The sequence below is a fragment of the Pelecanus crispus genome, chromosome Z (genome assembly GCF_030463565.1).
Source record: "Pelecanus crispus isolate bPelCri1 chromosome Z, bPelCri1.pri, whole genome shotgun sequence".
Taxonomy (NCBI): domain Eukaryota; kingdom Metazoa; phylum Chordata; class Aves; order Pelecaniformes; family Pelecanidae; genus Pelecanus; species Pelecanus crispus.
Genome location: NC_134676.1, coordinates 26,518,026 through 26,542,251, shown reverse-complemented (window position 1 = coordinate 26,542,251; position 24,226 = coordinate 26,518,026). Strand labels below are relative to the sequence as shown.

General features: G+C 40.5%; 2 protein-coding genes across 6 annotated transcripts in view; both read left to right on the top strand.

The window, feature by feature from the left end:
• TENT2 (terminal nucleotidyltransferase 2) overlaps positions 1–11,719 on the top strand; it is a 51,173-nt gene extending 39,454 nt beyond the window's left edge. For 3 of the 5 annotated variants that reach the window (XM_075725857.1, XM_075725859.1, XM_075725856.1), the window contains 3 exons: positions 5,103–5,194; positions 9,600–9,679; positions 11,583–11,719. In XM_075725857.1, coding sequence (XP_075581972.1) covers positions 5,103–5,194; positions 9,600–9,679; positions 11,583–11,657 — 247 coding nt within the window. In that variant the 3' untranslated portion in view covers positions 11,658–11,719. The remainder of the gene's footprint in view (positions 1–5,102; positions 5,195–9,599; positions 9,680–11,582) is intronic. The other 2 variants (XM_075725858.1, XM_075725855.1) reach the window with 1 other exon arrangement.
• A 5,082-nt stretch (positions 11,720–16,801) lies between these two features.
• Positions 16,802–24,226, top strand: part of CMYA5 (cardiomyopathy associated 5) — a 48,171-nt gene continuing 40,746 nt past the window's right edge. Inside the window, exon 1 of the mRNA XM_009493824.2 lies at positions 16,802–16,962. Coding sequence (XP_009492099.2) covers positions 16,802–16,962 — 161 coding nt within the window. The remainder of the gene's footprint in view (positions 16,963–24,226) is intronic.

Sequence of the window (24,226 nt, the reverse complement as noted above, 5' to 3'; positions counted from 1 at the left end):
TGGCAAGGTGCTGTTTGCTAAACAGGTGAATTAGAAGACACTGCTGGAGGATGTCCTTGAGTTCCTAATTAATGTGGGACATTAGATGCATCCTTTACTATTTGTCTGTGTAACGAGCTGTTAATCTTCATATATATGAAAGTAAATATCTTTTCTGCTAAGGAAGAGGTTTCTGGTTTACCTGTGCAAACTAGCAAAGAAGATCTTGTCCAAATGCAGCAAAAATACCTAATTTGACTTTTCTGGTTTGGGTGCTTGTGAACAGTCAAGAGCAGATTTCTGTGTAAGTCAGCAGCTGGTCCAGGAAGACTTGTTCTTCTTGTCTGCTGTTAGATATGCCGGATATACTAAGAAGTATGAAGACTAACAATGCTGCAATATCAGTACTTGAACTGATGGTAATCCCTGAATATTATTTTTCATGATGATCATAAATGAGGAAAAAATGTTACCTAAATTTAATCATAAAGGCACAGGGGAGCTTCTGGTTAAAACAAAGCTTGAAAAAGTGGACAGTGAAGATAGGATAGTTGCTGACATCAAGGGAGGAAAAGGTTTTTAAAAAGCAATGAACCAAACAAAAAAAGAATATCTGGCTTGTTTTTCTAGTGTTAAGCATTTGACTGGTGGTAGCCTGTTTTAAAAAAAAAAAAAAAAAAAACCAAACCCACCTGTAAAAAATAGCCATTGGAATTCCTGTGTTGAAAATGTTTACATAGCTGAGAAGTCGTATCAGGAAATGACGCACCTGATGCAGCAACCTATATTATTTTTAACTCTTTCTGCTACAGAAATCAAACTTAGTCAGGTATACTGTTTACTTGACCATCTGTGTATCCCTGATAACTATAAATCCTGTTTGAAAGGAGCAGGGTGTGTGTCTCGAAGATACTAAAATTCCATATAGTTTCATAAAAACTGATAATTGGCTGCAGAAGAGAAACCCAAATTAATACCCATGCTGGGGAAAAGGCAGGCAGAATGTAGTGTTTAAACATTTGTGTGTGTGTGATAGCCAGGCAATGAGAACAAGTACAGTATCACACTATCCACAGTATCTGTTATATTTGCTTTCAAGTTGCTGATGGAAACAACATTATAGGTGGGAATGCGGATAAAAATTAAATACACACAACACTGGGCTCTGTTCTGCCTTTCATGGAAGAACTAGTGTTTTACTCCTGAATGTGTTGAGTATTTTCATTGGTCTAATCAATATTTTTTTCAGTGTTTGCTTTCCCTGTAAAACATTTAGTAGTGGCTTTATGCACAGAAATTTCGAGATTATATTTCAGATACTGTGACTATTAAGTTAGGTCACATTTAGATGACCTGTACTGTGCCAGTGAACTTTCACTATTGAACTGTAATGTGTTTGATGAAAAGATTCCTAAAGAGAATACTACTTCAATTTTTGTAAGAGTGACTTTTGTAGATTCCTATCTACGGAGTAGGACACAATACTACCACATTTGATACACAGGATCTGTTTGCTGAAAGAACAGCATGCAGTCAAGAATGATCAGATCATGTGTGAAGATCATAATTTTGGACAGAATGAGTCATTGATGCCACCTGCCTGGAATGCGTAACTGATCAACTATGTATTGGGTCAGGAAGATGAAGGGAAGATGGAGATACATTGTTTTAAACTTACCTCTCAGTCTAGCAAAGGCCAGTAGGTATTTCAGTTAAAATCTATGTTTTATTTTACTTGATGTAGTGAATAATATTTAAGGGCAGGATGGGCCCAAAGACTAGGGCACAAAGGAAGGAACAGGAGTGGCTCAAAGGAAGAAACAGGAACCTTGCACGCTGTGCAGTCGTGAATAGGTTTATCTCCTTGTGCTATGCTTTTTTCCCTTATGCTTTTAATCTGCTTTGTTTATTTAGACTATAAGCTCTTTCCGAAAATTGCTGATTGCCATGTATTTATACAGTGCACATTCCACAGTCCTACTCTGGGATTTTTGGTGTGTCCATAAAAAGTAATTTTTATCCCCCTTCATAAATTACCAGAAATGTGATTTGGAAATTGCTGCATGTATTGGACTTATGCACTACATACGGCAAAGCTTGATTTGCTGACATGGTTGTATAATTAGCTTGCCATAAGAGTTCAAGTCTGCATAATGTTTTGTATGATACAGCTGGCTAGAAGTATGCTTATAACTCCATTTTAACTTTTAGTATTTCAAACTGTCAGAGGTCTGCTGATCACTCAGTGAATGTGACCAAGTAAAAAATATATGGAGGTGTTCTCAAAAGAAAATATTTGGAAGCTGGCCCATGTTTACCAGGCCCTCTGGAGAGAGTATCTGATTTCATTTCTGCAGCTATGAGTGAAAGCAGCAGGTTTTCACTTGGCTGGCTGTTTACAAAGTGAGACCTTGAAGCAAGGCCTTGCTCCCCTGAAATTACTGCTAGGGCACTTGGAGATTGTCTCCTTTGGGACTGCACTTCTCTTAAATTCATTATTTTAAGTTATGTAGCCGTTGTTTAAGGTCATTCACTGATAAAGTTGTATTTGGTGAACATGGTAAAAGATTGCTTACATTATTGTGACAAAATATAACATACAGTTGCTGACAGCTCTCTTCAAGGTAGAACTGGTCAGGTAATAAAGGGATCATTTTTTAATAGTATATGGAATTAAATATGCTTGCAATTTGTACCCATGTTACTGTGTTTATGCAAGTGGCTTTGGCTTATAAGAACACCCTGGAAAAGATAAGCTTTTAAATCTATTTGTAGTGTATTCATACACACTTAAAACTGGAAATGCCTGGTCTTTTTCTTTCAAATTCTTGCCGCCTTCATGAGGAGCACATACCTAATATGGGCGGTGACACCAGAAATAACTGGTAATTGAAATGTTTAAATGGTTAATGTTAACTTACGGATTGAAAGTGTGTATGCAGAGAATATGTGTTTTGTTTGGCAGTAATTAAGTTATTGTGTGCAAGCCAAAATGGTTTAAATTGATACACAAACCATTTGCTATTGGTAATTCATTTCTAATTCGGGCTGATTTTGGTACCAAGGCAGGGTTAGTGAAGGTTTAATGAGACTATTAGATAAAGTAGGGGGGTTTTTAAGTTTAAATAAAAGCTGTTTAAATAGCTAGAAATGTCACCTTTTTCGTTGCTTTTTGCTAAACCAGTGTATTATAAATGCATTTATTTTTTGCTGAGGAATCAAGCCAAGTATAACCTAGAGAAAAAGAAGTCAAGAGAAAAATTATATGTTTGAAGTGAAACAATACTGCCTGGTTTAACCAAACACAGATCAAATACTGTGTTGCGTGACTTCCCCCCCCCCGGCCTGGATCTCTCTGATTTTTAAATAAGCTTTTAGAAAAAGCAGAAAAGTTGAACTGTTGCTGCCTTCTGCTCATGACTAATGTTCTGGAGCTGCAGTTTAAGCTTCTTTGATGCTCTAGTCACATGCTTTCTCTCTTTTGTCTTTTTTTGTGTTTGTTTTTTCTGAGCAATTCATCTGAATTTCTTGTTAAGCTTGTGTTGATGGTAGTGTATTAAAAGACATGGTAAGAAAGTATTTGGTGCTTCAGAATATCTCCAATTCTGCAAAAGTAGTCTGCTATGGGAATTAAGGAGAGAGTGATGAGTTAGAATCAAAGCTTTAGTTTGCATTGAATGCTAGAAATGATCATCACCTGTACTAATTTTCAAAAGAATATATCAAGAGAAATCTAAATATACACAACATTGGGTGAAAAAGTAATCCAAGGTATCGTAAACTATGCTTCATGTGCTGTGTCCTGCACCTTTTTGAAATAGGCCCTATTCATATTCTTAAATAGAAGAGTTACGTATGTGTTCTATGGAAGTACAGTTATTCAAAGAACTCACTTTCATAAGTGGTTTTGATCATGAGTTGTATCCAAGATAATTTGTAGAATTACAGGCACAGATTTTTAGCTAGTATAAACTGACTTAACGGAGTTATGGCAGCTGATCTGTGGCCTAGGGAGCATAAGAGTTCTTCCAAATTTAACTGAAGAATTATAGACTGTATTTTGATTTACAGTTGATATTTACAGATTTACTGCAGGTGGTTGACGCACCCAGCCAAGCTCCTCTCTCTTTGCATTATGTCAAAAAATTGATTCAGTCAGGAGATCATGTCAGGTGTACCTAACACTAGCATGCTACCCAGCTGTTTCTAACCCCCATTTAGTCAAGGCATATGGTGACATATTGTTGGTGATCCAGGCGTTTCACTGATAGGGTATTTCCCTGCTTTAGCTAAGAGCAGCTGAAAACTGCCTGGGTAGATCAGAACATAAAACTGCAAGTGGTTGCTTTGGCTTCCATTACGCTTGGCATACCGTTGTGCCAAGCATCATAAAGATCATAAAGATGCTTGGCACATCGTGAAGATTGCCCTGTAAACTGCCTGCTGTTCCTGTTTCGGTGTGATTGTTTCCTATGGTTTTGTTGTTGGAAAATTGTGTGCAGAAAGCAGTAGAATATCTTCAAACGGGTATTTGAGTTGTTGCTCTGTTACACTTGTAGGAGATCTAAAATTCAGCATATACAAAGTGTTAGTGCTTTCTAATAATAGGTTCCTTGCACCAGGAATGCTGGCTTGTAAGCAAGCTATCTTTATGCTGTTGAATTTTTTTTTTTAATGGAATGCAGTATGTGACTGAATCTGCACTTAAACTCCTTACATTCCTTTTTTCCCCCCAGAAAATTCTGAAAGATTTAAGGCCATAATTTCTCTTGAACTTAGAAATAAATGTCAGTGTCCCTATTCAAGTTGACACTGTTTTTTGAAAAAAATTATTCTGTTGTGGATATATGTTACTCATGGATACCTGTGATGTTCTGCTTTGTAGATGTTTTTGTAAATAAAATTCTGTTTGTGGAAGATTTTTCTTGTTTCCCACACATCATTCCTTACTCTTATATAGTGAAGTATGAAGATTAGACTGTTACACTAAATTACTCATTATTATAAAGTACTGTGTTATCCAGGCTTACGACATAGCAATTTAACATTTTTTTTTAATGTAAACTGACATTATTATAGACTCAAGAGTTAAAAGTTCTGCAAATTGTTTTCCTTTTCCCTAGTTGGAGCCATCAAATGATTTCAGTTCGCGAGGCCAAAGCTATTCCAAGACCTGATGGTATTGAATGGAGAAACAAATTTATTTGTGTAGAAGGTAAAATGTAAAGCTGCATTATAATTTTTAACTGTTAAGACACTAAACACATAAATCTCAATTAGACTTAACCTTAGTTGTATTTTTAATAATGCACACATGTATTATATTTATGTAGAAAATGAAGTTTAAGCAATGTAAATAGTTTTGGAAGCAGTCCCATCAAAAACATTTGAGAAGGAAGCTTTAAGTTCTATAGTGTTTAAAAATAGTTCTCTTGACCTTTTCTTCAAGAGGACTCATTGCCCTGTTACTTTGGGAACAGGGATTAGGACTTTGCCAAGGAATGGACTTTATGACAGTAGTATGTGTTTTCTTGCTCTGCAAAAATAGTCGTCAGTTTTGCCAAGATTGAGCGTCTGAAAAAACACAGTGGGCACATACTCAGATTCCTGTCTAAGAATATTCTTTGTTCTTGAAATACTCTGGCATCCCAAGTCCTAGCAGTGACTAGATTATGCGTTATGTCGATCCCCTTGTTGCTACTGGGTTTGGCTGGCTTATGAATGTACAGTTTCTGCAGAGACTGTATAATGCCCTCCAGAACTGGAGTGTAAACTCAGGCTACCTTTCGGAGTTGCAGGTCTCTACCTTCTTAGTGCAGGCTGAACTGGGCAGCAGCACTATACAGGGAACCTGCTTCGTGTGCTCTTGATGGCTTTCAGCTGCTGTGAGGAATCTATATGGAGAAGATGAACAGTTAGCATGCGTAGGAGATGAAGCTCAGACAGGGAAAGAGAAGCTAATGGACCAAGAGAAGGACTGATATGTTAGGAGAATGCAAAGAGAAGCAGGGAAGGGACTGAGAGGTGCTGTGTAACTGGAAACAGTTAACACAAAGAGGTAAGAAAGGGGAGTGAGAATCAGAATGCAGCAGGTGAAGGGGAATTGGTTGGACAAGGGAGTGTGGATAAGGAACCAGGGTGGCATGGGAGCAGAGTTAGAAGTAGGTGGTTTAGGACACTGGGGTGAAGAGGGAAGGTTTGAAATGGGAGAGGTGGTCTGGGCCCCAGCTGTAAATAAGTGGATGCTATTAGGATCAGGATATCAAGGTTTGAAGTTTAAGGATAAAAGAGGAATAGAACATGGACAGGAGCCAAATGCTATGGAAAGAGCTGTTAGAAACTGGGACAATTTTGCTGGGGGAGGAGGGGGATAAGGCAGAAGCCTTGTAGCTGGACAGACACTCCTCAAGATTGCTGGGGTGGGGAGCGCACCTGTGTGTGTGTGCACGTAATTTCTGCATTTGTGCTGCTCTGTGCAGAGAATAATTGCCTACTGGTGAAATTAGTTATTTCGTGGCCCAGAGCTCACCAACTTGGCGGTAATCATATGGACAGCAGTGTGAAGCCACATGATGGGATTCCTGTTCTTTATTTGACTTTTGGGGGAAAAAATCAACTACCAGTCATAGGGAAAAAAATACACAGAAAGATGACTGCACACTTGACTCTGCAGTCTCAGAGATAAGAAATGCGAGAATTAGAGTATCTGCACAGCTGAAATGATTCGGGATAGCGCAGTGCAGACATTGCCAAGGCTCTGGTCTGAATGTAGGAGGTGGGAATGCTGGGCAGCTGTGTCTGCTGCTGTCACATGATGCTGATCCGCTGTGTTGCGGGGGGGCTGTATGTTTCTCAATTTTTTTATGACATTACAATGTGGTTGAATAATTGGGTTTTCTTTCTGTCAGGTTGGAAAATAGAATATGAACATACAAAATAGGCATTTTAGAATTTGTATTAAATGGGCTTGATTACATAGAACTTTAAGACTGCATCTTGCATTTGCACTATTAAAAAAGCAAAACTTTCTATAGGTGGCACATCTGATTCCTTCCTGTTACAGTGTGCTTCAATTTTAAGAGCGGGTTTTAGCCTCACATACCAAGTTTTTACTTCTAAATTGAAAGGGAAAAAATAAATTTCCTATTTCAATTCAAAGTAGGCTTCATGCTTATAACAGCTGTTAAGCTGAACTAGTTTTAACAAAGTATGTAAACTTCTGTGTACTTTGAGAAGAAGCTTTTCAAAGCTAGCTAAACATGTGAACATATTCTGGTTTCCAAGTCTTTGCCAGATTTTCCAATTAGCAGAGTGAAATTTCAGTAATTGGTATTATTGCATATATTTTTAATGCTTTAAATATATTTGTTGATAGATTACACAAGTCTATGCCTACAAGTTGCCATAATTCTCCATGTAGCGCTGTATTTAGGCTCGCTTGAAGAAAAAATTGTGTTCTGGTTTAATTTTTATTGGCCCTAAGACTGATTCTCACTTGTATTTCTGCTGATAGACGAACAAATACAGTAGAGATGCTCTTTCAGACAGTTTAAAATGTCAGGGTATTACCATTATGGGGATGCAGAGAACACTGCTTTTAGCTAGTGTTTGTGAACATTCCTTGTTAGAAGCTCTAAATTGCTAGTGACTGTTCTGGTTTCAGTTTAAATCTTGTCTATATCAAATAACATCATACACTCTCCTGTTGAAAAAGACAGTTTGGAAAAGCTAGAAACAGCAATTTTGTGAAACAATTAAATTGGTAGTCATTTAGGGAAACTGGATCAGAAGCCATCTAAGCTGCACCTGATTCATGCTTCTTTCAGATCCACATGTGAAAAATAATTCTAAAAATAATTCCTCAGGGCTTGGTTTGCAGTAGTTCTGAAGCTTTATGATTTCTTGTATTTTCGTTTGGAAAGATGATTCCCTTTAGCCTTTCCCTCAAGCATCAGTGTTGTATTACCTATTTTCTTTTAATATTCTTATCTCTGTGTGAATGAAATAACTTACAATGGACTCTCACTTTCTTGATGGTTAGAAAATGTAGTGGTGTAAATAGTAGCTGATTGCAAAATTGTTCTTGCTGCACTCCAGGGAATGAGTTTGTCTTTTGACTGTCAGTAAATATGCAGGAAGAATAAAGGGAAGATGTGAGTCAGCTTTTGTGACTAGTGTACCTTTTTTCCCATTGACGGTTTCAGAAGACTGTACATCTTTGCTGTTGTTGCTTTAAAAAATACGTATCTTGTGATTCAACATAAAGTACATAAAGATCCTAACATTAAAGAAACAGTTAATATCACATTTAAGACACACAAAAGAAATGCTGTACTGCTTCACATGGTAAGGGACATGGAATTCTTAGTGGCAGTTGGTCACTGTGTCAAATTATGTGACTGATTTCAGAGAACTATATCTATTTGATTGCCAGTTTTTGTTCCACTCTAAATGTATGATGCATTCTAAAGTAAAATAAATCTGCCTGTAAACATCCACTGAACACTTTATAGGTAGTTTGAAGATACACCTTTTAGAAACCTGCCAGATACATTTATTGCATGAAGCAATTTCTTTGTGAATTTGAATAGCTTGCAGAAATAAAAAAACAGTGCCATAGAGCATGTTCCATATTTGAAGTCCCAGTCTCCATAATGGCATAAGCCCTTCTGCTGTCTGTTAAATGCTTTATTTTTCTATATGTCCCTATCTGAACAAAAGCATTTCATAACCAACTAAACAAAGAAGCTACCTCATCTAGCAAATACTTTGTGGTTCTGTGGCCCTTAAGGACTTTCATACATTCTGCCAGTGTGAAATATACCATGTTACTTAAGCAGTTCTCTGGTAAGGCAAAAAAGACTATAAAGTCTGTTTTGTAGTGCATTGTAATGCATAGTCTCTGCATCAGAAGCTTTTAGTATCTATTGCTTTAATATTGGCAACCCTATCAGTAGCAAGGAGTACTTTTTAATCCTTCAATTTAAAAAAAAAAAGTTCCAAAGTATTAATTGTGTTAGCAAAAAAAAAAGGGAAACCATCACATAAATTTGTAGTCTGTTAGAAGGTGGAAACCCCAAATTGTTAACCTATGAATAGATATTGTAAAATAGGTATGAACTGATAAATACATTTTTTACAGCAGTTGGTACATCTTATATAAAAAGTTACAGTAAATGTTTTACTGTACTCCTTGTATTTCACTGAGAAGCTGTTGAATGAGATTAAAGTGAATAGTTCCAAGAGGTACATGTGTAGTAAGTTTCAAAGCATTTTAATATGCAAAATCATATTCTGATGTCATCACAGACCATTAAGCAGTAACAAATAAATACTATTGCGTAAATTCAGCACAATCATAGTGTGCTTCAATAGCTATAATAACCTGACGTTGTTATATATTACATACCATTAGACCATTCAGAGTTTGGGGCTTTGTTTTGGATGAATGTTGTGTAGAAATAAAGATTGAGAAGCACAATAGAATCAGCCACTCGAAACACTCTTGGGAAGCAATGATATGTTGACTCCTCTGGGTTTTGTCTGATTACTTGCGCAGTGAAGACAGCCTCACTCTAGGGGTTTTTTAACACTTTTAATGTTTATGTTTGATCTTGCAGAGCCCTTTGATGGGACAAACACTGCTAGAGCTGTACATGAAAAACAGAAATTTGATATTATCAAAGGTGAATTTCTGAAGGTAAAAAGTACATCTCATTTAATTCTTCCGGTCACTTTGGTTTTCAAGATAGTTATACAAATGCTAGTCATTGAACCTGCCTGTTTCTGATGTTTGTGTTATGAACATTTTTGTGCTTTCTACTATATAAATAATACAAATGTATTTTTAAAAAATTTTGTGGAAAATTATTTAGTAAGAGTATTTAATAATGTCTGCCATTAAGCATCAGGCTTAAGTTGAAATGGGTACTCGAAATAGTAAACACTTTGTCTCAGATTTTCTTGTGTGTGTAAAATTCTAATGGTAGTTAATAGCTTTAGAATTGCAACTTTATCTTCATTCATTATTTCTTCCTACATGAATTTGGCTGATAATAAAGTTTTATACTTCTTACTATCGCTTTTTTGTAAGTATCACCACCCAATGGTTTTCTGCTGTCTTTTGAAAACTGAATTAAATTGGTACTTTTCTTTAGGGAGACCACACTCATAATTTTAGAACATGAGTAGTTCAAACCGGAGCTTTCACTGTTCCAGTCAGTGGAGGAGGCAAGGACACTTTGAAGCAAATGAAAATTTAGGCCTTGGTTAAACATCCTTTTTCTAAAAATCCTCACTACCAGCTCTCTTATGCTTGTCTCCTGTCATAGGCATTGCATTCGGAATTGCAGCTCAAATTCTGGTTTTCTGAGATCTCTGACTATTCATAATGTAGTTATGACTAGTGATTAGTGCACAGAACTGGCTTCAGCTTTAACCAGTTAGTCTCCCCTGTTATGCTGTTGTTGGAGGCTCCTGTTTACTCCAGCTAATCAAGTCCTTAAGTATCTTGAGGGCTTCTCCAGCAAAAAGGAATCAATACCAGATACTTGTAATAAAAGAAATGCTATACGGTGATGCCTCAGTCAGAAAAGCAAATTTTTTGCTTTGTAATTCTGTTCAGAAATGCCAGTTTCCTTCTGTTTAACCATGCTGGCATACAAAATACTGAACTGTTCACATACTTTTACATAAAATACTTGATTTTGTGAATCTGCTAAAGCAGTGGTTTTCAATGTAGTTTGGGCTCTTTCATTGCAGAGTGAACTTCTCAGAGTTTTCAATTAAAAAACCTGGTTTCAAACCTGTGGTGTTTTCTGAAAAATGTAAAAGCAGTTGTTGATTCTAGCTGTCTGGAAGCCTATACGCTAGAGTGTTACGGCCCTGAAAAAATCTCCTTTTTACTAGGAACCATAAGGAATGACAGTTGCTTAAAACAGCAAGTACTTACTAATATCTTGCACTTTTTTTTTAAGAAGCCTAAGGAATCTGTTTTCTCATTGCCCTTGAGAGATTATTCTTCTTGTGGTTTTCATTACACATTGTGGTTTAAATGAATTCTGCATAAAGACAGGAGGGTCAATGCAGTTACTTGCAGGTTCATGGCCTAACAGATGTGACAGATGTGTCCTGGAATTCACACTAGAATACAGAAGAAAATTTAAATAACCTATTTGAAAGACACAATTAAGTTCTGGAAATGTCATAACATCTTGTATCAGGAACTTTGACATGGGTGAATTTGAGACAATTATTTTGCAGTCAAAATATCAATGTAATGCTTAAATGTTAACATCTCAGTCTCCACAAATCCACTCTCTTTTTGAAAGGCTGTACCTTCCTTGGTAGGTCATTGCATTTTGTGTACCTTTTGGATTTTCTGTTCCCTTAAAAAAAACAAAAAAACAAAAAAAAAAAACCAAAAAACAAAAAAACACCACCACCAAAACACACCACCCCCCAAAAAAAACCCTCTCTTTTCAAGGAAGGGAAAAATGTCAACCTTATTTTTGTGGATCTGTCAGGCTTACTGCTTACAATGGTATTTAAGTATTAATGGCAGCAATATTTAGCCTTTTAAAACCTTGTACTTTTTTCCCCAGTCTTGGCAGGTATTACGAGACAGGAAAGACCTGAACTGTATATTACCTTTAAGAACAACCATACAGAAAAGATAACCAACTTCTTTCACTTTCTTCTTATTGGATCCTGCTGAAATAAAGAAAAGTATCAAAATCAAGAGGCAGTTACCCCATGGTTTTTTATGACATGTTTTTCTCTGTAAACTTTTGTTAAGGAAATGTTTATAAGAAAGATTGCATATTTTATTATCAACATTTGTTAATACAGCTGTTCATTCAAAGATATGTTTTCTGAGAATGCTTGCATTGTTGACTTCTAGAAGAAAGTGAAACAGCAAACCACAAAAATAAATCCATTTTAAGGAGGGTATGGGAATATACTGACTTGTTTCCATAATCTGTGTAATCATTAATTCAGACACATTTAACCATGAAATAAAGACATTCAGAGCTAAACAATGTACAAGTCTCACTATATCCTTAAGGCATTGCACACAATACCCACTTCTTGATGAACAGACAGCCCGTGCTTTACATCTGCTTAATTGCAGTGAGCACTTTTTCTCAACTTGGCACTTTCCAGCTTTATTTCCCTTTTACATGGAACAAGCAGCAACAGTTTATGAAAATTAAGCTAGATTATGGTTGGTAGTGTTCTGGATATCAAGAACTGTAAACTGGAATTTTCAAGCAACAGTTCTACTACAAAGAAGTTGAAATAAAAAAGGACAAATCAATACACACAAATGATTCATATCCACACAGAGTAAGCAAGGTATTTTTTAGTGCTTCCTTTCACATATTTGAAGTAGTAATGAAGTCTGCTCTGGGGCGGGGGGGATAGGGGGGGTAATACACCAAAAAAAAACCAAACCCTCCCAAACCTCACCTCAAAACCCTGCCACTGCTACAATGAGCTGGGCTTCTGTTTTGATTTTGTTTAATAATATTTGTAATTGGTCAGCTACTGTAAATTAAATTTAAATAAGTAACCTTGAAAATTTTACCTTTTCCAATAAAACATTGTGAACCTTCTTTTAGACCTGCTGTAGCACAATTTGTGCCTCTCACGTATTTGTTATTGAAGACCAATTAATTGTTAAAACTGTACTTAGCATTGATGTCAAATTAATATTTTCATTTTTTTAAGTTTAATATTTTGTATGGTGTCCAGTGAAATAAAGTTTGTATATAGAAGATACAGCTCATTTTTCCAGTTTATGTTATTTTGTACTGCATATTCAAAATATTTCATATAATTAAGTAGAAGAGGAAATGCCCTGTAAAGGTAAGGCCCCTGTTGCAAATCATAAACTTCTAAATGGCTATTCTGTGCTGCCTCTGTATACAGGTTAAAATCTATTGCCATCTCTAACGAGATTATGAAAACCCTTATAACTGTGTAAAATAACAAGCATTATTTCTTCTTGTGCACACTATTCAAATTTTACAATTTAGAAGTTCTAGAAACTGTAAACTGTTTGTTGCAAGGTTACTTACTACACGCTTCATCATTATCTAGTCTACGTAAGATTTTGGCTTGCTTCTTAAAACAGCTTCCTTCTGCAATTTAAACACTCTTTCAGATTTAATCCGACTCTAGCAATCCACTAAAATGTTCTCCCTCCATGCGTATGTTCCCCCTCACTGCCCTTCCTCTTTATAAGTCTCAGTGAAACATTCACTTTGACCTGCTTTATGTAAAATGGAAGCACAGGTTTTTAATACAGGATGATGTCTGGATTCAAAGCCCTAAATGGATTTTGGGGAGGGGAGGGGGCTGCTCTTTTTTTAAAAAGGTGCTGGCTATCTGTTTGTGTAGAAAATGTAAAATGTTCCCAATGCAGGATAACTAAGAAGGGACATACATGTTCAAACCTGGCAAAAATGTATTTCAGGTGAGCTGGATGTGCGGCACAAAACTTTATCCGTGTCTCTCTCTTACGAGTCTGCATTGCATCAATTAAGGTGTCGACATATCTCACACCTTAAATTACTGCTTTATGTTTGACACCGCTCTTTCCTAACTGTTTTTAAATAGTTAAAAAAATTGCGGTACCTCTGTGCAACTCCATAAAAGTTGACACACCAGCTCAGTGATCTTTTTAATACAAGCCAAGGTCTGTAATCACAATGGCCTGTGTCTTTCAAAAGAAGCCTTTTGTGGGTTTTTTCCTCAAGTTTATGTACTTCTGATAAGCTACGTTTATAATCAGAAATATAAAGTCTAGATGGTAGTTTTCCCCAACTGTCTGCGGATGAGCCTGTTCATTGCATCCTCTCTAACAACAGAAAACTCCCCAGTAATTTACTGTGTTAGCTAAGCAAGGTACAAGATGGTGTAACATGGTTTAGCTTAGAGCAAAAGAAGCTAGTGGGTAAAAAGTGGCAGTGCCTTCACATATTAAAAAATGATCTGAGAGGTTTGGAAAACAAATTTCAACCAGATGTCATATTATATTGTTCTCCTGTCAAGGCAAACAAGAGCAGCACCACTTTCTGTGGAAGTGCCAGACAACTGGAACAACAGTGAGTGAACAGAATGGTATTTGTTAAATGGTGGGCTGCAACTTAGTCAGAAAACTTCAGATAAAATACTGCAAAATAAATGATTCGGGGAAAGTGAGTAGGAGCTGAACTTTAACTAACTTTGGATTCAGTTCTGCATAGTCTGAAGTTGGTCAGAAGTTTAATGACCTGGATTTTCATCTACTCCGGGCAGGTATCCAGAGCAAGAAATCCACTAATGGCTATCATAAATCTTAGTGTAAAGTTTTCCCTTCTTGTCACCTTCAAAATAGAAACCTTCACACACCTATCCCTTGGCATACAAACTTGCAGGAAATTTTTCGAGAAGTCTTCGGTAAAAGGTGTTTTTCATGGCTGACCAAGGTTTCAGCATGTATGCAGGATGCTAACTTCTCTGAGGCTTCTTACTACCTTGAAATAAAAATGCTTTAGTTCAGCTCTGTTTTTTACTTTAGGACTAGTTTTGAGTACGTATTTTGGCATTGGGTTTGCTGGTCATTTCTCACTTTATACAAAACTACTAGTGTCTGGTCCAGGATTTTGGGAAATCTCTTTAGTCTTCTAGCAGTGGTTTTAATTAACAGGCTCAGAGGTGTACAGGAGCCTGTACACTTGTATTAGAAAGAGCTTCCTATTCGGTAACAGTAGTGCAGCACTGGCGTAGGCTGTATACTATGAAACTTGAAGTTTCTCTTCTAGCTCTCTTGCTCTCACCTCTCCTAAAATGTGATTGCATAAGCGTACTCTCTGTACCTTCAGGTGTTCTGACAGTATGAGAGGTTACTTTTAAGAAAACCCTTACAAAAAGTTCATATAAACTGATTTTAAGACTCGGATTGAAGGGTGACATGGTTATTTGGGGGAAATGGGCAGCCATAGTAAGAGGATGTAAGATAATTTATAGATAACCTAAAGTTAGTGTTTGTGAATAGCATCCTAAATGCTTCTTTGAAACCAATGCTTTATTTGAACTTGGATCACTGGACTCACTTCACAGTGTATCTGGTGTTAAATTTAAGTTCGTCAGAGTGTCACCTTACTGGACTCTACTTGCTTGGGCTTATCTCACATGTATTTTGTAGTGCTTGTTTTTGTTATGTTTGTCTTGTTTTCTCTAATCCTTGTGTGTTTTGATACAAATCTTTCCCTCATTGATTTTACAGAGTATGATGCTTGTAGTAAAAGCATGAAAGAATATGCTTTTTTGGTCAACTTACAGGTCAAATTAAGTTGTCAGAAGTACAGAAGGGAGAGCACTAGTCTGAAAATAATTTGAAGGGGTACTGGTAAAAGGGTACTCACCTTCCTCTTGCTGTGCTGAAGACTGAATCAGAACTTGTGCAATATATGTATGCTTCGTATATAAGCATTTCTAGAAGATTGTAGTGCTCTTGTCTTCCCCATGTAAAGAATATGAAGTCCTCTACCTTAACTTTCATTGTGCTCTGTACACTGTCTCTGTGCTCATCCTAAAATCTGGAGTTTAAGTTAGTATCTGTTTCAAGTACACTTCTTCCAGAAATTATGTTCTGATCTTGTAAATTGTGTAACTCAGCCGGTAGGTGAAAAGAGCAGACAGGTTTTATCTGTACGTACACGTACTGTTTAGGAAATATTTTACTTCAAGTCAATCTGCCAGTAGAATTTTAATTTAGCATTGTAGAGAGAGCTTGTACTCAGAAATACCTTCTTGAGTGTTTCTGTACACAAGGAAAAGTTCGCTGATTGATATATAACCAGCTATTTATTTAAAGAAAAAAAAACAAACAAAAAAAAAGAAAAAAGGGATTAGAGTTACACTGTGTATACAATGTTTTATATCTGGAATAACTTGGAAGTTCTTTATTTAGAATCAGAATTTTGGTGCTTCTCCACCTCTTCTAAAAAATAATTGGGGGGGGGGAGGGAAGAAGTCATTACCTTGGCTAGTACAGGTTGGAAATATTTCCACTTTGTGAAAAGCACTGCATTTGGTGTGAAATGCAGAATAATAAAAGGTAAATGTGGTTTAACCTAAACCCTACATGATAATGTAGTTTGCTTTAAATTAAAACTGGCTCAAGTCCACTCAAAGAGGAAATTTGAAATGTCCTGTGATTTAATACATTGGCAAATTTGGGGGTTCAAATATATTCCCTCTGTGGTGTTAAAAACTACCCTGCGTCTGATACCTCTTACGGTATGGTATTAATTACTAAAGGTGTGTGGTAGTAATTGTATTTGACCTCTTTAGCTCTAATTTGAGGCACTCTGGGTCCCCTGGTGCGCTCAGGGGTGGCACTTGCTTTTGGACGTGCGAAATGCACCTTCTCTGGGGGCCACGAGAAAGCTCTCCTTCCGCTTCATCGGTGCCGGCCACCCCAAATTCGCCGGAGGTGGCTTGGGAAGGTCTGCTGGGGCCCCAGCCCCTTCCTCCCTGACCCCATCTCGTCTGTAAGAACACCCCGCCGGCAGCGGCGGGCACGCCAAGGTGGCGAGCAGCCGGACAGACGGCCGTCGGGTTCTGCCACGTGTCCTGGCACCCGGTTGGTGCTAGGACCCGGGGTAGGACCAGCAGCGACTCGGCGCTGTAACTTCGCTGCCTTCTATTTAAAGACTGCCCTGAGTCAGGAGAAGCGAGAGCTGCTGGGGATGACAGTTGCTTCAGGCAACCCTGGGGAGGACAGGGTCGGGGGTAAAAATCACCGTCGAGGGCCTGAGCTGGGAAGGGCATGGAGCGGTACCGCAGCGCCCAGTGCGACAGGGCGTCCGAGACCTCGTCCTTCCTAGAGGATGAAGAAGAGGAGGAGGAAGAGGAGGAGGAAGAAGAAGAGGAAGAAGAAGAGGAGGAGGAGGCTGTGGACCCGGAGGAAGCAGAGGAGCTGACAAACAGGTACTGTCTCCCCAGGGACTCGCAGCCTCGGGGGGAGCTGGCAGCTTCATCCCAAAGCGCATCCCAGGGGGGATGTCAGGATTGGGGCCCGGTGCTGGTTTTAATGCCTTTCCCCCTTCCCCAATTGCCACAGATAAAAAGCGGGCAGGGGGGGAGAGAAGGGGAGCTGTTAATGGGGGGTGTTTTGGATGGATATGGCTGTAATTAAGATTTGTGCAGTCAAGTGCCTGCCCTGAATTCCCTGAAACCTTTTCTATTTAAAGATCCTCTGGCGTGCCAGCTCAAGTGCCATCTCCCTCTGCTCCTCCCTCTCTGGCTGACTCTTTGTCACATATTGATCTTAAATGCTCTGCAGATTTGCTTGTCAGGGAGAAAATGGTCAAAGATTATAATGGCACATTGAAATTTGTTCCTTTTTATGACCCTTTCTCCCTTCCTGCTTGTCCTTCCCCCTTCAGTCTCTTCTTCCCCAAAAAAGGAAAAACTTGTACATGCTCACCACCGCCCGCCATGATTTGTGTGGCTGATTTTTAGGGTGCAATGAGGAATATTTTATCACTTTGATTTTTTTTTTATTTTTTTTTTTTTTCTTAATAGCTCTTGTACAGAAACAGTTTGTTGTCCTAATATTGCACTCCTACCATCAGGAAAATAACGAGTGAGGCAGTGGCCTGGCGCCCAGCGCATGGCCCTGGTCCTGTGCAGGACGCAGAGGCGTCTGCAACCTGATGCACACGGACAGACACCTCCGGCCGCGCCAGCGCTGGGGGTCTCGGAAACAGACCTTGAGGCCTGAGAGTCCCCTGGCATGTACTGGGTCGCAAGTTTTCTTCCTTGTCTTGAGCAAAGCCTATCAATTTTGTGTGGATACTGTAGGAAGAACAAAAAGACATTGATGTTGACAGTTTTAAGGTATTTCCAGAAATGAGTTTTTAAGAAATTTGGGTCATGCAGTTCCTGAAACCTCAGTGCTGTGGACCCATCCTGCGTTGACAAACCGCTCTGACAAACGGTATCACAGTTCAAAGCGCTTTCCAACACTGCTGATGGTCACTGGGAGAGAAAAAGATGGCAGAAGAGAGGCATAACCCACCCCGAGTGCTGCAGGAACGAAAGTCAAACAGGGAAACATAGCCCAGGACTGTAGGAAAACCTGCTTGCAGAGGTAATAAATTGCTGGTTTTCCAAAGAAGTCGGGGGACACTCCTGGTGTGTAATGCTGCTTTTCTCCTGAGGGGGATGTTGACTCTGCGGTCCTGTACAGGCAGAGAGGGGTTACGTGCTGATAAATGCTGCTTGCACATGGGTGCAGCCCTGTGAGAAAACCAGCTGAAGTCAGTGGAATGGAGCTACTCGCTGCAGACAGCTAGAACACAACTGACTTGATAGTTTTTTAATGCAATCTGCAATTAAATGGCTAATAATAAAACTCAAATTGTAAAAGATAAGTGTGAATAGCTAACTTTTCCCTTAAAGGGAGGGAAATCTATGTAGCCTTGGAGTTATTTACTGCTCGCGCTGGGAGGATGGCTTCTCCACGGGTGCCTGTTAGCAGCTCCCGGCAGCTGGGTCTTGCTTCTGGTTGGCAGCTTCTGCAATGCAAACTCAGGCGTTGCATCTCACCGCTTAATTAAATCACAGCGACCATTCCCTTTAGCTCTCGGTTATATTAGGAATTGCAGAGTTCATCTCTATCCTTAACCGTCTTACTAACAAGAGAGGTCAGAGTCTACCGGAGAGGTTTTCAACAGCTGTGCTCAGTCGTACCTGAGTATATTTAAATCCATGTGATTAGTTTAATTAGATTAAAGGAGATGTTAAATTTGGGGCTTGGCACAGATATGGTAACTGCACCAAGCACTCAGCAATAGCTTAGTAAAGTTAACAAAACTGATTCTTTAACTGCTTAAATTCTGTTACTGCAAATGTCAGTGTGGTTGCTGAGCTTAGAGCCTTCTCCTGTGCCGAGTTGCCTGCGCAGAGCTCCTGGGAGGTGCTGGCTAAGCAAGAACAGCCGGGCTGAGCCCCTGAGACATACTTACTCAGGCTGTAAGTTAATTATTTGTTGACAAACAGGTTTTCAAGCCCCTGTTGCAGAACAGATTCCTCCCCGCTCCCCGCCCCGTTGTAAAAATAGAGCTTAGAGGAGATGTAACCAATATGCAAACTTGGCTGAAGACAGCCTGTCCCGGACCCTGCCGTCATTGATTTATTTTTAACAACCCCAAACTTTCTGCTGCTTTTGTCTTCCTCTGCATGCAGTTGAACAGCACCTGGTTGTGCAACATCCGCAGTCAGCAGGAAATTCCCCATTGGCTCCTATTTCCACCTTTCAAGCATGCTAAATATCCTCATTCCTGTTTCATAAGAGAGTTACGCAGCAAGATGACTGGCCCAAGGTCAGAAGTGCCCCTGTGGCAGAAGCCGAAAGGCACTAACCCCTGAGCCCTGACCGACCCGCTCCGCTTCCACACCGGTTCCTCTGCAGCAGCTGCAGGGAGCCAGATCCCGAAAGCGACAGCAGAGCTTATGACTTGCTCCAAAATTATGATGCATGCACATAAAAAGCAGAATAGTTTGGGGTTCACATCTTTTTTACCCTTTTTGATGTAATCTTGAAATAATTTGGTTTCCTAACACAGGGTTTTTTGCAAGTAATGAGACCAACACATGACATCAGAAACTGTTATAAAGATGGGATAAGGCATCGCGCTCTTATCAGCATAAATAACCCACTGATCTTCAGAGGGTTCATGCGCTATTTTCTTGCCTTTGGGCGTTTTACTATCTGATAGACAGATCGTGCAGATGTCTTTTGTTTCTAGCTCCATGTAGAATTAATTATCTAAACGGGAAAAATGTTTTGAAAGCATGTATTGTGTGTTTTAAGGCAAACCTGAGTATAAAATTAATAGGTTTTAATTTTTGTATTGGTAACAGTGAGATTAAAGTCTAGCTGTAGGAAGATAGTTTACTGGTTAACTGGTTTATGTACCCACTGGAATATTCGAGTCTCTAACAACTACATGGTGGATGAGCTGCTCTGACATGGTTCTGTCCCTGGGATCGTTCCCGGACGATTTCCTTTTGCAGTGCGGAGATCTCTGGATGTGCCTGTGTGTTCTGCAGCTAATTTATATGTGTTTCCAGGTAGGTGGTTTGCCTGGAATGGGTATGGAGATGATGTTATCTCTTCATTTAGTGATAACCTAAGACCAGTAAATGAGCAGAAAGTCCTCGAGTTCTGGATTTTTTTTTTTTTTTTAAATGAAGCCGTTCTTCCACAAGATCAGAGGTGTGGAAGTTTCAGAGACAAGTCTAGCTTAGGATGAGTGGTGAAAAGGATGAAAGGGGAAGCAAAGTGGAGAAGGGGACTGCCCACCACATGAAGGATGCTGCAGCATCCAGGAGAGCAAAGGAGTGGAACGATGGCAAATGGGAGAGTGAGAAGGAGAGCATGGGGATTTGTCTTCCCAAGTAAAAGCTTGCCATACTCTTTCCAAAGCAAAGAAAGAGACGGGGGGAAAGGGTCTGTGATTTTAGTTTCCTAGATAAGGCAGCACCTGCCTGGGGCTGGGGTAGAAGGGGTTGCCAGGGCTGTTTGTTCTCTGCTGGCTGCAGGCACACGCACAGGGAAGGTGAGAGCAGTGGGAAGCAGGGGCTTTCCAGCACCCCGCACGGCGGGATGGAAGCTCAAGCTACAGGGCACCAGGAGCAGCTGAACAGGGCGAAGCGTTGAGGCGGGGGCATTGCAGCCAGGAGAGGTGCAGCTGGTGAACCCACCCCACGTCCCGGCCCCCACCAGCAGCTGCAGCCGGGAAATACACTTCACACTGTGTTTTGTTTCTCTTCAGCCTTTTACATTATATTAGCTGAGTCCTTGATAGAGGTCTAGATTGCAGTTTGGATCTAAAATAACACTCAGACTTTGCGAAGTTCCCCGTTAGGTCTCAACGAAGTGATTAAATCACTGTGTAAAGGAAGTCTCCCAGCCAGACCAGGGTGTTTGTTCAATTACCTGTGCTCCCTCCACGAACTGTACAGTGGAAAATCCAGAATGCAGCAGCGAGGCAGACCTCCTGGGCACAGAGGTGCTGCGGTTTCGCAAGCAGCGTGTGAAGCTGTGACTGGTAATGCCACTGTGCCATGCCATGACCTGACGTCTGGAAAGAGACCAGCACTGCAGCGGGTTGTGTCACTTCCCAGGCATTTGCAAGTGTTGAGGATGGAACAAAATGTCTGAGACTGGCCCAGCTCCTGGCTCCCAGCTACTCTTAATAAAATCAGCTTTGTAGCAGTGCAAGCAGCAGTCTTACTGCTTTTAAATAATTATTTGTTTAAATTTGGACAGATGCATGAGCCACTGTGTTGCTAGAAGGGTCATCATTAACACCAAAGCAAGCTAGCAGTAGGTTAAGAAGTGAAAGGCTGGGTTTAAAATAGCGACTTTCTGTGGCTCCTAATTCTCTTACCCTGAAGAAGGAGTTGGATGAGCTATAGCCCTAGGAAATGCAGAGCAATAGGCAGAGACCTCGCTGGGCATACGGATCACTACAGGGGAAAGGGGCAGCATGGTAAAGGCAGAAACTACAGGAATGTACAGAACAATGGCACAAACACAGAAAAAGAAAATATTTCCTTCAGTTTGGAAGGCAAGCTGGCTGGTACAAATTTCCACCTCCTCTACACTGTGCCTTCAGGGTTCAAGTAGGAGCCTTCAGGTGATGAGAGGTCTTATCAGTGCAGGCCATCACCAGAGCTTGACATCTTGGTCATTTTATCTGGGTTGTTTTCAGCTTGCAAGGTGATATGCAGCAAACAGCAACAAGTTTTGATGATACCAGGAGTGACAAGGCCTGATGTGAAGCAGATGAAGGGAGGCTCTGGAGGATTTTAGAAAGCTGATGGGCTGCCTACACTTCTGTGATGGTGGTGGTGTAGCACAGGTAGACAGACCTCACTCAGTGTGTCTGAACACGACTTCTCTGGCAGCTGGGGAGGTGAAAACTCTTCCCTGGTATGATACATAAGGAAACGTGCCCAGCCTGCCAGGCTGGACTAGAAACCTGAAATCCCAGCAGGCACAGCATGGAAGTCGTCATGAGAAGCAGAGGAATGTGAGGAGCAGGAAGAGGCGATAAGAAGAATCTGGTTTTGAGCTATTATGACAGGAAGAACAAAACCAGTTGTCAGTGTGTTCAAGAATTAACAAAAGGTTTGAGCCAATGTCCTAGCATGGAAATAAGAGACTGACAGCATGTGTGCCAACAGGATTGGATGTGAAGTGTCTACATGGAAAAAAGGCAGCACTGGCTTTCGTCCCTGGATGTCAGTGGCTTCACATCTGTATTTATGGAGCTGAAACATTGTGAACGTCTGTTGTGGGTTGACCCTGGCTGGACGCCAGGTGCCCACCAAAGCCGCTTTATCGCTCCCGTCCTCAGCCGGGCAGGGGAGAGAAAATGCAACTAAAGGCTTGTGGGTTGAGATAAGGACAGGGGGAGATCACTCACCAATTACTGTCGTGGACAAAACAGACTCAACTTGGGGAAGTCAGCTTAATTTTTTACCAGTCAAATCAGTGTAGGATAATGAGAAATAAAACTAAATCTTAAAAACACCTTCCCCCCACCCCTCCCTTCTTCCCACACTCAACTTCACTCCTGATTTCTCTACCTGCTCCCCTGCAGAGGTGCAGGGGGATGGGGAATGGGGGTTGCCGTCAGTTCATCTCACGTTGTCTCTGCCGCTCCTTCCTCCTCAGGGGGAGGACTCTTCATACACTCTTCCCCTACTCCAGCGTGGGGTCCCTTCCACAGGAGAGAGTCCTCCACGATCTTCTCCAACGTGGGTCCTTCCACAGGCTGCAGTTCTTCGCAAACTGCTCCAGCATGGGTCCCTTCCATGGGGTGCAGTCCTTCAGGAGCAGACTGCTCCAGCCTGGGTCCCCAATGGGGTCACAAGTCCTGCCAGCAAACCTGCTCCAGTGTGAGCTCCTCTCTCCATGGGTCCACAGATCCTGCAAGGAGCCTGCTCCAGCGCGGGCTTCCCATGGGGTCACAGCCTCCTTCGGGCACATCCCCCTGCTCTGGTGTGGGGTCCTCCCCGGGCTGCAGGTGGAGATCTGCTCCACTGTGGACCTCCATGGGCTGCAGGGGCACAGCCTGCCTCACCATGGTCTGCACCCCGGGCTGCAGGGGAATGTCTGCTCCAGTGCCTGGAGCACCTCCTCCCCCTCCTTCTTCACTGACCTTGGTGTCTGCAGAGTTGTTCCTCTCACATATTCTCACTCCTCTCTCTGGCTGCAGTTGTGCAGGTCTTTTTTCCCCCATCTAAAGTATGTTATCCCAGAGGTGCTACCACTGTTGCTGATGGGCTTGGCCTTGGCCGGCAGTGGGTCTGTCTTGGAGCTGGCTGGCATTGGCTCTGTTGGACATGGGGGAAGCTTCTAACAGCTTCTCACTGAAGCCACCCCTGTAGCCCCCCCACTACCAAAATCTTGCCATGCAAACCCAATACAATGTCTTTTGCAAGGGCAGACACTTCCTCTGACTAGAGAGAGGTCTTTCAGCTAGTACTGTGCACCGTGAAAGTTGTATACAAAACTAGGGTAGCATGTGAAAATACACTGGGAGAAAATGCTTGAATTACGTGACTTTCATTCTGGTCTTAAAAAATATAAAGCATCACCTCATTGCCCAGTAGAGGAATATGGACTGTGACCACAACCTTGGAAATGAGATGATAACGTGAATAATCCAAGCTTTTTGCATAGGCAGGGCCAGGGCAGCCCATTCTTATTCACTAATATCAGCTGAAGTGAGAGTGCTGCTCTGTTCTGCATGGGGTTTTAATAACACCAGATAGTGCAGAAAAATAGGTTAAAAAATATATGAGGGTTATTTAGAACTTGAAAAATCTGAAAAAAGATTAGGCATCTGTTGTGGTGGACTCATCTAAGTCCTGAAAGCTTCCTGAGTACTATTGCTATTGATTTATTTTATTTTATTTTATTTTGCTGTGCTCAAGTCAACCTAATGCCAAGCTATGAAACTGGGAAAGGAAAAGCTAGTAGCAAAGTTGGTATAGATTTATTTGCTTTGCCTTTTCCTTGAACCTGTAAGTCTTACCTTATGGAGCTAGCCTTGCTAGAGAGTACTACACCAAGGCATATAATCAGCTGTACATGCTGAGGTTTTGTATTTGTTTGAGGGCTGGTTTTGGGGTGGGTTTTTGGCTAAGATGTGATTAGTAGTATTGCACT